General features: G+C 33.2%; 2 protein-coding genes across 2 annotated transcripts; one reads left to right on the forward strand and one right to left on the reverse strand.

Annotated features, from left to right (window-relative positions):
* The first annotated feature begins 687 nt into the window (after positions 1 to 687).
* LOC658001 (peroxisomal acyl-coenzyme A oxidase 3) lies at positions 688 to 11,681 on the forward strand. Its single transcript, XM_964420.5, has 6 exons — positions 688 to 1,167; positions 1,210 to 1,515; positions 1,565 to 1,884; positions 6,881 to 7,160; positions 7,216 to 7,845; positions 11,190 to 11,681. Exons 1-6 carry the CDS (start codon positions 1,048 to 1,050, stop codon positions 11,586 to 11,588), a joined length of 2,055 nt encoding a protein of 684 aa, XP_969513.1. The 5' UTR covers positions 688 to 1,047; the 3' UTR covers positions 11,589 to 11,681.
* Positions 11,617 to 15,482, reverse strand: LOC657925 (uncharacterized protein). Its single transcript, XM_964351.5, has 3 exons — positions 15,203 to 15,482; positions 12,215 to 12,471; positions 11,617 to 12,163 (listed from the first exon to the last, which is right to left on the reverse strand). Exons 1-3 carry the CDS (start codon positions 15,346 to 15,348, stop codon positions 11,721 to 11,723), a joined length of 846 nt encoding a protein of 281 aa, XP_969444.1. The 5' UTR covers positions 15,349 to 15,482; the 3' UTR covers positions 11,617 to 11,720.
* Between the last annotated feature and the right edge of the window lie 107 nt (positions 15,483 to 15,589).

A 15,589-nucleotide genomic window follows, 5' to 3' on the forward strand; every position in this document is an offset into this window, starting at 1 on the left:
TGATTCTTTGACCATTGTAAAAGTCTAGAAAAGGTATTTTTGCTATCTAAAATTAAGAAACACTTGATAACTCGACACTTATGGTAAAATTTCTATGGACCGATACGTTTATGTTGAGTAAAGAACTGCAAATATGTGATACCATAATTATTTTCATTCATTTTTCGTTACTTTCCAATTTTCTAAATAAATTAGCCATTTGTTATACTTTTCGCAGTGTTAATTGTTCAGTGTTTTTATTTTTATAATAGTTTGTGTGTGCTTATAAAAATGCGATAAATTAACACTAAAGGCACACTCATAATCAATCAACCGTACTAATTTTAAAAATGTGTAATATTTGCTAATAATGATATGTATAAAAACCTAGTTACCTTATTTTTTGCGTTTTCTTTTTAATTGAATACTGTTTATAAAAAATATATCATCTTTAATTTATTTATACAGGCTGTCCCAGATTAAGTGTTTATTTTTATTGTTTCAAAGCTTTGCCATAAGCTGTCATTTTTGTGATACAGAATTTCTTATACAAAATGTTTACATAAGTGCAAGTGGGAGTTACCATTTTTTCCATTTGTTTGTGAATTATTATGGCATGTGCCCTGGAGCTTACAGTGGGCTTGTTTAGTCTGCGGTCCGGTCACAATTCTGCGCAACTTTACCCGGGTCTCCCCTACATTAATCAATTCAATTACACAATTCCAGTTGTTGATTTCCGATGTCGACTTGAAGGTGCTTCACTTCGCCACACATTACTTACATAATCACCTCCACTTGCTTTCTCCCAATTAGCGAAATTAGAAAGTTTTCTACAGTTTTCTGTAATAATTCGATAAGCATCAAGGATCAAGGTTATGTTAGCGTGTTTTGTAAAAAAAAACTATTAAAACCTGCAAGTGTAAAGTCCGCTACTTGTCCTCAAGTCAGTGAACTAATAGACTACATGACAGTACAAAATTTTTAATGTTATCGCAACTGCGAGATATATAAATTCGGTATAAATATTTGTGTTTATCTCAAACAGTGCGCCATACCATCGCTGTGAAAATGTCACATCTATTGAAAAATTTTCCTCCAGGTCCGTTGGACCTGTATAGGAGAAGGGCCTCGTTTGATTGGAAAAAATTGAAAGTGTTTCTGGAAACTGAGGATATTGTCAAGTACCAAGTAAGTTTGGTTATGTAAAAGATAATATTTTATTGCTGGTAGAATGAGCTGTTCGAGGTGCTGCGAACCCACCCAGAGTACCAACACGACCTACTCTCCCATTCGTTCGAGGAACAGAGGCGTATTGCAGTGCGTCGGGCCCTTGCCTACGCCGACATTGACCTCCTATCAGTCCCCAAAATCGTGGAAAATGTTAAAACTGGGGCCGTCATGACCCGGACAATGATGCAGTTAAGCCCATCCTCCACCGTTAAATACTCCGTGGGCAACGGGTTGTTCACCAACGTTATCAGGAGCCAAGGGACGGAGCGCCACTACGATATCTTAGACCTCGCAGACCGGGGCGAGGTTGGCTTACCACCTCGAAAAAACTACAACTAACCATTGAAATTGTTAGATCCATGGGTGTTTCTGCCTGACCGAGATCGGCCATGGTACCAACACCAAGGGCATGCGGACGAGCGCCACTTACGACAAAAACACCCAACAATTCGTCCTCCACACCCCTGACTTCGAAGCGGCCAAGTGCTGGGCCGGTTCGCTGGGTCAAATGGCCTCCTATGCCGTGGTCTACGCCCAGCTGTACGTCGAAGGGGTGCACCATGGGCTCCACACGTTCGTGGTGCCCATCAGGGACCCCAAGACTCTGCTACCGTATCCCGGGATCGTGGTGGGGGACATGGGCGAGAAGATCGGCCTCAACGGGATCGACAATGGGTTGGTATTTCGATAACGAACTAGTTCATTTTTGCAAAATCTCTTTCTAAGTACTGTAATTTAACGCACTGAAAGAAACATGACAAGCAACATTGTTTACACCACCGCTTTTCCTTCTTTTGATATTTTAATTTAATTCTTGCGCTCAGTAAAATTGCGAGCAAAAAATTCTTACTGAAACAAGCGTTTTTTTATCAATTATTGAAATACGTGTGTTAATGTTAACAGATGTCAGAGTTCAATAAATAAAACATGTTTTCTATTTTTAGTTTTTCAGTACAAGTTTCGCAAATTTACTTAAACTTTGGAAAAGATAGGATATTGAAATGTGTGCAAAAATAAAAGTGCCGAACTATTTTCGTGTGCCAATTTGAAACAATTAAAACAACAATGAAAATAATTGTTGCTATAAATATAAAAACATTACAAACTAATTACTAAATATTGATGACCGGCTCGTTTGCACAAAAGAAAGCACTAAGCAGTAAAAATAAAAGATAAACAAAATGGTATACCGGGTGAGTCAAGTTTTACACTCAGGCACTTTACACCTCTTTATAATGTATCTAAAATTGTAAAAAAAATTGTATGTGATTTTATTGTACCAGGTGGCAACCTTATCGCGCACCTAAGAAAATTGCGATTTCTAATTAAATAAAAAAATATTGCATTTTATACGTCTGACGGTACGTTCGAATGGTATCTCCCCTAATTTTTTGGTAATTTTTCATTTGCAGATAAAAATGATAATTAAAAAAAATAATTTTCGACCAAAAAATCTAATTCTAAATTTTATACTAAACCACGCGTATTCACTTCAGATAATTGTTTACGAAATTAGCGCAGAAAAATACCAATCAGATTTTGAATTAAACGCACTTTAACATTTTAACTTTAAAAATTATTTTTATTTTTGAGTTGCTACTGAGTGGCGTCGTAAATTTAGGTGACAATGTGAACTGTAATTGGGGTAAGATTGTAAAAGATTTCGTTGGGATATTTCAATGCTGGCATCAGTTTCATTACAAGATTACAAATAAGGGCTTCAAAAAGGTCGGCTACTGGTAACTGATCCCTTTGTTGGCAAATTATACCATCTTCTAATAAATCACACGTCTAGTTTGCGTCTAAAAATAAAAAATAAAAAAGACCGATTATTTCACCAACCAAGTAAAAATTTATAATTCTGATACCAGCGTTTGATGGGCTAGCAGCTAAGGATTCACTTAGTGTAAAAACTTTGTAGTTAAATCAACAGTTAGTGCCCAAAAACTCATAAAACTGTTACGACTTTATTTGATGACCGGCTCGATTGTACAAAAGAAAGGCGTAAAGCAGCAAAAGTAATAGATAAACAGAATGGTATACCGGGTGAGTCAAGTTTTACACTCAGGCACTTTACACCTCTTTATAATGTATCTGGAATTCTAAAAAAAATTGTATGTGATTTTATTGTACAGAAGAATGTTTTGACCAATTATTAAAATGTTTACTTGTATGGTGTGTTTTTTCACTATCGCTTAGTTAACTATAGTCTAATGTCAACGATTTTTTGTCTATTTGTATTTTGAGGTAGTGCTTCAAAGTGCCTAATTAAATTTTCAAAAAAATTTGTCGTTGATTTTTAATTTTTGTTTTGATATTGGGGCAGCTTTTTTCCCATGAATTTTGGTAAAATTGTAAATCACTTCCACAAAAGGTCTCCATCACGGTGGTGGTTTTCAAAAATTTATTGCAACTGTAAAATTGGCACGCGATCATTGTTGGGTCTGAAGGTAGAGGTAGCTGGTGAGAATTTTTCAGGCCCGGATTCCCATTTATTTTATCTGTTTTTTGCAAATGGAATGTTAATCTTCAAATCTTGCGGCAAGGGTTCATGCGAATTGTAAACGAAGAATTCGTTTGTGCTTAGACCAAAATAGTCGTCAATTTGAACATCTGATGTAATTTTTTAATGAAAACATTTTTAACACGTTAGTGTGCTTATTCCGGTCCTGGCTTTAAAATCGCTGCAGAATAATTTTATTTCGCATTTTCGATCCATTGATGTAAAAAACATCCAATATGATTTTTTGGTGTAATGGTTTTTTCTTATTTATTGGGCAAATAAATTAATAGAAAAAAAGTTTTTTTCCCCTAGCGAGATTGGATATCAGTGCAGTGGAAAATATTTATTTCATATTTTTTTTCTCTCTTCTAAGAGGTGTAAAGGGCCTGAGTGTAAAACTTGACGAAAAGTTGTTGAACTTGATGAGTTTTATTAGGTGGTAAAATTATTACACATACTTCTGCTGATAGGATTGCCAACGTTACGATTGCAAAAATTTTGGGATTTTTTTCTATCAAATTATAAGTAACTTATAATGTTTTGCATAATGGCTTGTAACAATAATAACTGGTGAAATTAATTAATGCACAGTAATATTCAAATTCCATCGTTATTTAATCTCCGTTGATGTTCAAAATTATTCAAATTTATTGTTATCGTAACAGGGCGTTGACGTGTCGAGTGAGGTTGGTAAGTCAGATTTTTATTTTATTCAAATACGATATTATTATTCCTGACCATGACCTAACGTTTCAAAGCAATCTACATTTTTATTATAATGACATGGAAACAAAAACTCAGTGAACTTTATAAACCACTATAAAAATTAAAGATATTTTGTCATATAAAACACAATATGCCCATAAGTTAATAGCTATTTAATGTAATAAGTACTACATAATGCAATACTTTATGAGACAAGCTGTGTTATAAAGCGAATCGATTAAAGATGCATTACGTAAATTACATACAAGAACAAGATTGTATGTTCGACTGCTCTACAGAAAGCTTTCAGCAATGAAACTTAATTTTATTTCAGAGATTTGCTTTGGTAGCGCTAACATTTGATTGGTTGCTCAACTATTCATATAATAACTCCCTACATTAGTTAACTTTTTTTTAATAGTATAGAACAGTGTTTTAGAAATGAGCTACAATGCTCTTGTTTTTTTAATGAAACACTGTATGTTTTTGCATTTTTGGATGTAGCTTTTACCACTGATGTCTTAAAGCTGTTATTGGTCTTAGTGCTTAGTTTTTGAAATAATATGATTTTTTGTCAAAAACGCGCTCTTTTTGATAATTTAGTAGATTTACAAAAGCTCAGAATCCTAGAAATATAGGACGTTCTCCAACTTTTCGAATATTCGAAAGCAGTCTGTTAAAAGTTGAATAACTTTTGGCAACAACAATTCAGCAATATGGACTGTTGAACTCTAGTTTGGAACAATATTTTACATTTAACGTCAAATATCTGTTTATTTATTAGCTTTAGACATTTGGAACTTCGTTTTCAGAAAAAGAATTTAATAATCCCTAAGAACAGCCGCCATTCCAGGAAAACTGCAACGTGACCCCGAAATTTCAAAATGATTTTCGTAATGTTAAGTTTTTTGAGTTTTTGAGACAGGATAATCACTTAAATTAAAGTAATTCATCGAATTCTAAATTTTTCATACTATGTATTTTTCTAGTTTCTGATAGTTTAGAAAATGGAAATCGGTAAGTAAATTTATTACTAATATTACTTTTTTATCTTTATAACGTTTATTGTCCTGTTCGCTATCGCACACATAAAATGTACTTACGTTGATAAAAAAACAAGAATTTTTAATTTCCACTGTCTAATTTTAATATTGTTAAAGTTTTTAATAACTCAAACTTAATAAAATAAATTTTTAGAGCTATATTCACAAACAAGATTTATTTGTTCCGTCCGTCATGTGTGTAGACAAAAAGTAAATTAATTAAAATTAAAAAAAATTACATAAAAAATTAAATTAAAAGTCGATGCACATTGCCTTATTCTTTGATTCTGTGGTTTCATCAGGTTCCACGTTTTATTTTAAAAATAGTTGTTGGAATTAGTGCCTTTTAAATTAACAGAATTTTAACACGAATTTTCCACGATAAAAATGTGAGGTTTTTTTTGTGTCCCGTCCGTCATCAATTTGTATTTCTTTTTCCGGCTCGCATTTCAAACTTTAAAAATGTGGCTCTAATTGTAGGTTACAAACAATTTGACTGGTACTAGTTCTTATAAAAAAAACACTTCCACTGATTATGTTCGTAAAAACTAAAAACAAAATTCTCATTGTCCCGTCCGTTAAAATAGAATATCTGAGAACCAAAAAAAATACGGTGTTCCATCTAATTCTTGTAAGTTATTCAACCTTTAACAAACCTTTTCATTTTTTTTAAGTTTGACCTTTTCTCTTTAAAGTGGTGGATGTGATACTTTTTAAGATTCTTTGTTTTTGTGTAAAAAATTCTGAAAGAGCGTATTTTCGTCAAAAAAATCAAATTACCCGAATCGACCAATAAAAGTTTTCATCAAAATCATCATTAAACTCGACCTCCAAAATGCAATCAAATAATACAGGCTGTTCCGTTATAATTGTAATTGACCCGCATTTTTTTCTCAATTAGAAATATTTATTGGGTAGTAATAAAGCGATCATAGTAAATTCGATTGTGATCAGTAAAAAATAATAAATGATCAGTATTTAATGAATTTTTGCACAGTAAAAATAATAAATGATCAGTATTTAATTCATTTTTGCGCAGTAAAAAATTTAAATGACAAGTAAACGCACAGTATGTAGATTCTGTTTGCACAGTTTAAATAATAAACGCTCATTAGCTAGCTTGCAGACAGCGACCTAATAGGAAACATACCCCTCGAACGATTAAACTCGAAAACGTAAAACTCGAAATGTGGAATTCTAGGTATTTGTTATTTTTACTGATCAAAAATACTTGTCGTTTAAATAAAATACTGTGCATTTAATTTGTACCCATATTTATTTTTGAAAAAAATAAATAAATTTGAAATAAATAAAAAAACAAAGTCTTGGGCCAGTGTAGACTGATTCTTTTAGTTCGGGAAAGATCAAATAACAATTTTCTTGTGTATCAAAAAAACGACCAATTTTTGCTTATTTGCAGTTTTCTGATTTTTGATAATTACCGCATTCCGCGTGAGAACCTCCTGAGTAAAAACGCCGACGTGACCCCTGAGGGCAAGTACGTGACAAGGTTTAAGAACCCGAAGGACCGTCACGGGGCTGCGTTAGGGGCCCTGTCCATAGGCCGTGTTAGCATAACTGGAATTTGCGAAAGCTATGCCACTAAGGCACTCACGATTGCGATAAGATATGCAGCTGTGAGAAAACAGTTTGGGCCAGAGGGTGGGGAGGAAGTTCCAATTTTGGAGTATCAGTCACATGTGAGTGACAATAATCCCATCTTGAACCTTTCTAATAGTGTTTTTATTTGTTTAGCAACACCGACTTTTGCCATACTTGGCTGCGATTTACGTCTTGAGGGTGTTTAGCACATTTATTTCCGAAACGAATTATAGTTTCACCATTGAGACAGTTTTGAATCAAAATAAGGAATCTCTGGCCGACTTGGGCATGGAAATCCACGTGATTTCCTCGGCCTGTAAGCCGGTGGCGAGTTGGTTGGCACGCGATGCCATCCAGGAGTGCAGGGAGGCTTGTGGTGGCCATGGATACTTAAAAGTGGCCGGAATTGGGGATATTAGGAACGACAACGATGCTAACTGCACGTACGAAGGCGAAAATCACGTCTTGATTCAACAAACCAGCAACTGGTTGATCAAATTATGCTCCGAGATTGAACGAGGGGCCAAAATCGACACTCCGCTACAATCGGCCAATTTCCTGAGCAATGCTTCGCAAATACTCAAACACAAATTTACTGCCAATAGCCTAGACGAGGTTTATCGGCCTGAAGCTATCATAGATGCCTATCAGTGGCTGGTTTGTTATCTTTTGAAACAAACAAAGGACAAGTTGGACCATCTGACGAAGAAAGAAGGCGAGTTTTGGGCCAAAAATAACACTCAGGTGTACTACGCTAAAAGCCTGGCCATTGTCTTCATTCAGGTATGGCTGGAAGTTTTTTTTGTACACGACTTTAATAATTTACTCGTACTTTTTCTATTATTCTCGATAATCCGTGTACCACTTCAGGTTTTACTTATCCGAGCAAACTTTCCTCTTTAGATTATTTCTCTCAAAGCTCTTTCACGTCGCATTTTCTCTCGAAATTAGCTGTTCTAAATGATTCATGCATTTAAAAAAAATAGGTAATGTAATTTATAGATACCTTCAATCAGAGATCTAATCATTAATAACTATTTTACAATTTTATCAGTTTTATTAAAAAAAAATTCGGTAACATGCTGCATTGGCGTTTTTAGCTAGTAGATTTTTCTTAACCTAAATGAAACAAGTATCGAATCGATTTCCAAATCTCACATTTATACTTTTCTCGATGTTCTGATGTTTATGCCATCTATGCTGCCATCAATTATTTTGAGTTTGTTGTAATTATTTGAGGTGGTTACAAAAACAGATCTAAGTTTTTTGTAATAACGCGAGAAGGCTGTGTAGAAGAGAACTCGTTAACGAGTTTCTGTAAAACCAACAAGTAAAAAAATGTAGTTACACACTCCGAATCTGCGTTTTCAAAAAACAAAAAAAAACGACAAACAATAAGGCCTTTATCTCTCGAAGTATCCGATAATTTAATTCATAAATAAAGCTTCACTTGAATAATTATAAACAATAACAGACTTTATCAAAGTAATAAAAGTTCAACCACTACTCAATTAAGTATAATAGCATTGAGTTTATTAATAAACTCAATGATAATAGCTAACGTTTTTCGTAAATACTCTTTTACATCAATCTCTCGAAATACAGGAAATTCAAGTTTACCATAGAAAATGAAATCGTGGATTCGATTTCAATTTTTTACAAAATAATTACAGATCGAGTTGAAATCTGGAGTTAGTTTTTGGTTGCATTTGGCCTTTTTGAGTTTTTTCAGGAGTGGAAAAAAATAATAGTGTTATAAAGGTGTTTCGCGAAGAAGTGGAAATTCAGGGTGTAATGAAAAGTGGTGACAACAGGGAACCAGAAATTACAGCTCAAAATACAGAGCGTTAACTTACTGTAACTTATTAAAAGTTAGAGAGCGTCATATTTCAAGAATTATTATTTTCGATTTCCTTTGGTAACTTTTTATCTACGATTTTTTATCTATCGGATTTTGATTATATTTTGTACAAGTAATGTGTAATGAAAACCACATGTTTTGACACTGTTACTTTTGTTTTTTTAATTATTGTAAAGCAGAGGTGGTTCCATATCTGGTGGCGAACTAACAGTGACATAAAAGTCTCTTGAAATGCACTCACTTGGTTAAGATAATGAAATACATGGGCGTGCATTTTTTTCGCTAAAATTTAGTTGTCATTTTAATATTAATAAATTTTGAGGACTAAGATACATAGAAAAATTACTATTGTTAATAATTTGTTCATTATTCTTCATTTTACGTCTCTCATTATAATTTTCTAAAAACTATCAGTGGATTTGAAAATCATTTTATTACGACGCCTATGGGCAATTTTTTTTTTTTCAATAGTAAACATGTATTTAATGCCAAAATTCAGTTATTTTTGACAATGTCAGTTCGCCACCAGATTTGGAATAAGCTCTACTCACCTATCAAACATTTTAAAACATATTTTTATTACTCCTTATCCGAGTGGTGTAATTATTTTTTTTATTCGAAAGACCTATTCTTTCTTAAGATTTTTTGTAAGTTATAAAATTTTTGTATCGGCCTCGGGTTTGTAGTTAAAAAATTGTCGATGTGCAAAATTTCCGATTCAGACGCTCGCTTATTTATTATTATTATATGATTTTCCATTATTTTTTTTTTAATTTTGGCTTTAGTTCCTTTATCTTAAGTCTATGTTAGATAACATTAACGTAATTTGCTATTAATTTAAATTAAAGAAGTCATTTTTCCGCAAAATTGTAAGTTTCTAGAAATCTATAAAAATACACACTGATTAAAATCTACCCTGTCATTATGGAAAAATTTATAATTTACAATTATAATAATTAATCTAATAATGAAATAATGAAATTAATTAATTAAAAATATATTTTTAAAACCAATAATGTTAACACCTCCACTTTATTATTTTTTTATTCCAAAATCAAGGCTGATATAAAAATTGTTCAGAAATGATGGGTCTTTTGAATAAAAAAATTACACCACTTAGATATTGTATAACAAAAAAACAAAAGAAATCATGAAAACATGTGGTTTTGATGACAAATTACTTGTACAAAATTCTTCAAATTCGATTATTCTATTTAGAAATTAGTAATAATGTTTGTGCTTTGACGCCCTCTAACTTTTAAACGGTGCAACTTTGTACAAAGGTGAGATGGGTTAAGTTGCTTTATTTTGACCTGGAAAATCTCCTTTTCCTTTTGTCCCCAACTTAATTTGATCTGTATTTTGTATTTTTTCTGAAAACGATTTTTTTGTGGAATTATTAGCTTCCGAAAGTTACCCCAAAAATGCGGATTATATTTTTTATATTCAAACATACTTATTCAATTTTTATAAAATTTGCCATGAAGTCGTTTTTTATATAATCATTTAACAGTGCAAATTGTAGCGTTGTAGAGCTTTGTTAACGGGGGCTACGATGCCCCCCTTGACATAAATTGTTTCGTAACTTTGTACCACAAATTAGTTTTGCTTTGGCATTACTAGAACTTGAAACCCCATTCAATTTAGAATTATTTTTTGTAATGTGTTGTTTGTATATTTTTACAAAAAAACAGAAAATTTTAATTGTATTTTTTTAATGTACGTTCAAGATTTTTGAATGAAAAGGTAGACAATCGTAAAAAGAGGTTTTAATAAATTACTTGCATCATTTGACCTTTGCAAATAATTTTTAATTTTTTGAGGTAATAGGTGATTTAAACAATTTTAAATTAATGAAAAAACAAATTGTGATAAGTCACGTGACTCGCCACAATTTCCCAGCTTCCTAACGAACCGGTTATGTGACATTGTTTTCTTTTTATAACAAATTATAAAAGTTGCATACCGAACACATTACGAAGATTTTCTGAACTAATTTGTCATAACATAAAAACTAAAAGAAATGTCGATTAACTTTATTCTTAAAAAATGACCACACTTTTAACGCGCTTGATTATGTATACTAACTACTGTTTTCGTAAATATACGATATGATCTCAAATTAATTCCCAATGTGTACGCAGATTCGAAAATATTTAGTAGTCGTGCACAAAACATAGTATTCTACTCGCATATACTGGCTTTTATTACATAATAATGGCCAATATTATGGTCGCTATTCAGTAACCGAAATTCTAAATTTTAGCACTTCTTCTTGCAACGAATGTTGGTCGTTATCAACCAAGCAACGGACGCTGACAACAAAAGAGTTCTCTCGAAATTATTCTCCTTGTACGGGCTGTGGACCCTGGAGAAATATTTGGCAACTTTGTACGAAGGGGGCTACACCCAGGGCCCCAAAGCCACTCATTTGATCCACGAAGGCATCTTAACACTCTGCCACGACATTAAAGACGACGCAGTGTCTCTAATTGACGCTATCGCGCCCCCCGATTTCATCCTGAATTCGGTGTTGGGGGCCTCGGACGGCCGCGTTTACCAGAGGCTACAATCGGCGATCTTCCGCTCGCCCCACGCCATGAGCAGGCCGAAGTGGTGGCGGGAGCTCGTCCATTGGAACGCCGATTTAAAGAATAAATTGTGATAAGTTGGGTTGTTGGTTTTTATGTTGGTTGGAACTTTATATATTTTATTTTTGTAACAATATATGAAAGAATAAATACTTTGTGTTGAATAATATCACCTTTCCACCCTTTGAATTAATAATCCAGGTTATTTACGATTTATCTCTTGCGATGTACCGATCGAGTAGCTTATCACCATCGGGGTCAACCTGCGACAGTTGACTGAACCCCTCCTCATCCACGAAGCAGATTTCGTGTCCGTCAGGGTCGCATAAAATAATGACCCGGACTGTGGCCTTTCCAGGCGTGTCCAGCGAGATCAGAGGCTTGAAAATTGTATGTTTGTGCTCCTCGATTTTCTTGGCGATTTTCGGCTGCTCTGCCGCCAGGCAGGAAAAGGCGATACGTCCGTACGCTTTAGCTCTCTCGACCGGGCCGCCAATCTCCTCCAGCTCCAGCTTGGCCTCGCTCTCTTTGAAGCCCAGCAGGACGGTCTTATCCGTGCGCCCGAATATCTTCAAGCCCAGGACACCGTTCCAGTAGTTGATGGATTTGGTCAAATTGGAACAAGACAAAGTTACTTTCACTACTGGATCTGCAAGGAAATTTTAGACAAGTCAGTCGTTTGGGGGCGCTTAGTACGCACCACGATCGGTGGGTTGGGGTTCGTCGATTATGTGGAATTTGTAACCGCCTGGCGCTTCCAGGATGTTTCCGGCTAAGATGGGCCAGTTGTTCTCTTTGGCGCGCTGCAGGGCCTCTTTGCTGCGGATTGTGATGCCACGGAAGTCGTTGCCCTTCTCGTAGGACTTTACGCCGTAGTTGTAGGTCAGTTCCATGGCGAAATGGGTCGATTCGGGACCGTAACCGACCATGGTCTTGCTCCACCGGTTTGCGTAAGGACTGGAATGAAGATAAAGTAATTAAGGATAATTGGCGCAATAAAATGATTGCTTCCACGAGAGGCTCATTTAGATAATGTGATGTTGGTACTCGTAATTGTTACATTCCACAAAACTGAAATTATATTACGTTGGGTTGATGATTACTTTTACTCGGTGAGTATTTGTAATGATTAAGTAGGTAGTAATTCGTTTTGTTAACACTGGCTGGAAAAACACAAATTTGACCGAAATTTATGTTATTTTCGCTTATACGCATTGAACCAAAGGTATCGCACAAAATTCATATCTCTGTTATTTGTCATTTAAAACAGGTCGATTTAATTTTGTTAAATGCTACATTTTCACTTTATAGTACTATTTGTGATACCATTCGTTTTGAGTCGTGACTTCATTTTTAATTTTTTTTAATGACAACAGACATTTTTGTTCACTGTTTCAGACAGTACACATCATTATCTTCCTGGCAATGAGAAAAAAAAATAAATAAATTTAAGAAAATAAAAAATTATGACAATTAAACATAATGGCCTTTATCTTTTTGTTTCTGATTTATTTTTCAAGTGGCAATTGTTTTTTATAATTTTTTTGTATGAAATATGACACCTAGACAAAAAAACAATCATCTGTTGTTATAAAATAAAGCAAGAACGAAAAGATAAAGATCTTTGTGTAATACTCTCTGTAACTTTTACAGCTTTCTTATTTAATTTAATTCACTTTTTGAATTGTTTTGCTTTATTTTTTAATTTTTTTTATACTTACCAGAAAAATAAAAATGTGTACACTAAAATGATGTATCAAAATGTAGCATTAAACACAATACAGGCTGCTTAAAAACTGACGCACCGACTCAGTGGTATGTTGTTGAGAACTATGTGTAGATTACAAGAAAATCTTGAAAAAAGTCATATTTAAAAAAATCTGGAGCTACAAATTTATTTCCTTAACTTCTTTAGTTTTCATTATTTTATGTTTTTGTGTTTTACACTAAGTAATCGTTCCCTAACAAAACAATTAATAATTATTTTTAAATTTCCTATCAGGTTTAGCAGTTTTTTGAACTAAAAAAAATAAAATTCATAAAAAAAATCACGGTTTGTGGATGTGTCAAGACTGGAAATTATTTCCTAGGAAACCGTTTCAAAAATAATTTATTTTTATTTTCGATCAAATTCTATTGCGATCATAACATATTATTTATTTAAAATTCTTTCTTTATCAATAACTTTAATACAAATAATTTGTTGCTATTTTTACTTTTATATGCAAGCAGTTCTCTACCACACTCCATTGAGTTGGTGCGCCAGTTTTTGAGCACCCAGTTCAAGGATTTTTTTCTAAACAAAGATATGTGTGTTACACTTTTGGTTTACTCTGTATTTTCAAGCACACGTGGTTGAAGTTATATTCTCACTTTCTTGTGAGAAGCAAAATTACACCGAAAATTGTCTGCTCTGCGTTTTTAAAATTTTTAAACACGTTATGAGATAAAACAATTTTTTTTATAAAAATTTCGCTAAAAGTAGGTAAAAATAAGATGATTCAACTAACTTTTAACCAGAGTTTCATTTATTGTAAAAGAACTTTTTACGGCAACAAATTTTGGTTAAAAGTAATGTTATTTTTGCCTTTCTTGAGCAAATATCAGCTGTTTCAAAACTATAGAAATGCCAATGTCGCATTTTAACGAATTATTTTTTTAAATAAGTTTGATAAAAATGTAAAATAGTTATTAATTTTTCATTGGAACTATAAATTACATTAGGTATTAACTTTTTGAAATGCATGAATAATTTATAACGACTATTTTTTAGAGAAAATAGTTTTGAAACAGCTAATAAGCAATATTAAGAGCGAAAATCCTAGTTTTTTCCCGAGTTTTTTTCTAGAAGCGATTGAAAACTCGTCAACTTAAATACAAAACATTCTTATTAATCCCTTTTTTGAGCAAATATTTCAGCCAGACAGGCAGCTTTTTCGCAAAATTTCGTTAAAAGCAGACCGAAAAGTCGCCAATTATATTAAAATTGGTGTTATTTTAGGCTCTTCGAGTCTTGTTGAGGTAACAACTAATTTTTTTCGAAAAATTTAGCTAAAACTGAATGAGAAATCACTGAATTAGACCATCTTACCAAAAGAACTTGCCAAAACACACCTAAAAATCACTAACTAAATAGAAATTAACTATTTAGGTTTTCTCTTCGAAATAGTTCATAAAATAAGCGAAAAACAACATTTGGTCGAAAAATTATGTCCTGTTTTTGTTTAAGTTAGTTTTGGTTTAAGTTTAGTACACCACGTACTACCAAACCGAAAAATGAACTAAATTAGGCCTAAATAAACTACAATTTTTGGTTTTTGTAAGTAGTTAATAAACTCCCTCAAAAAACTTCTCTATTAATTGATTGTACCTAGCCTATTTTAGTCAATTTAGTTCGTTTTTGAACTTGAAGTTCATTCATTTTGAAAACGCGCCTCAAAATCACGAAAATATTAAATGAGACTGATTTTACTTTGCCTGGTTCACTCGATTTTGTTTGGTCTTGAGCGAAATTTCAAGAATAAGCTAAAAAAGACTTATTCCTACTGTTAGCAAGTTTCCAAATACGTTTTTGAGTTTCTTGCGTAAAGAACACTTTCTAGGAAGGGGGGAACACAAGTAAAACTTGTATACAATTTTTTAAATTGTTTCAGCAATTATTTAACGGGGGGAATCTTTGGTAACTTACCCATTACATACAGCCTCACACCCGTCCGCAAATTCCTCATGTCTCAGGACTTTCATGCCCAAAATTTCGCGATAAAATATCGCAGTTTGCTTCCGGTCTGGGACTTTGAAGACATAGTGCAGAGCCCTACCTGTGATGAAAGCCATTACGTAAACTTCACTAACAATTTAGAATGACTCGCGAAAAACTTAAAGCTTGTTATTATCTAAATCTTGTGATTGTTGTCATCCTTCACGAAATAATTGATTTGTGTAAACATCAAGGTTATTTACACGTCATTTGGTGTATACTTGGTGGCCTATATTTCCGAAATTTGTGATTTTAAAAATAAATTGGGAAGCTTAAATTGTAACCAAAATATTCATATAAGCCAAAAAAACACGTTTT

Source organism: Tribolium castaneum, chromosome 2 (assembly GCF_031307605.1).
Source record: "Tribolium castaneum strain GA2 chromosome 2, icTriCast1.1, whole genome shotgun sequence".
NCBI classification, from domain to species: Eukaryota; Metazoa; Arthropoda; class Insecta; order Coleoptera; family Tenebrionidae; genus Tribolium; species Tribolium castaneum.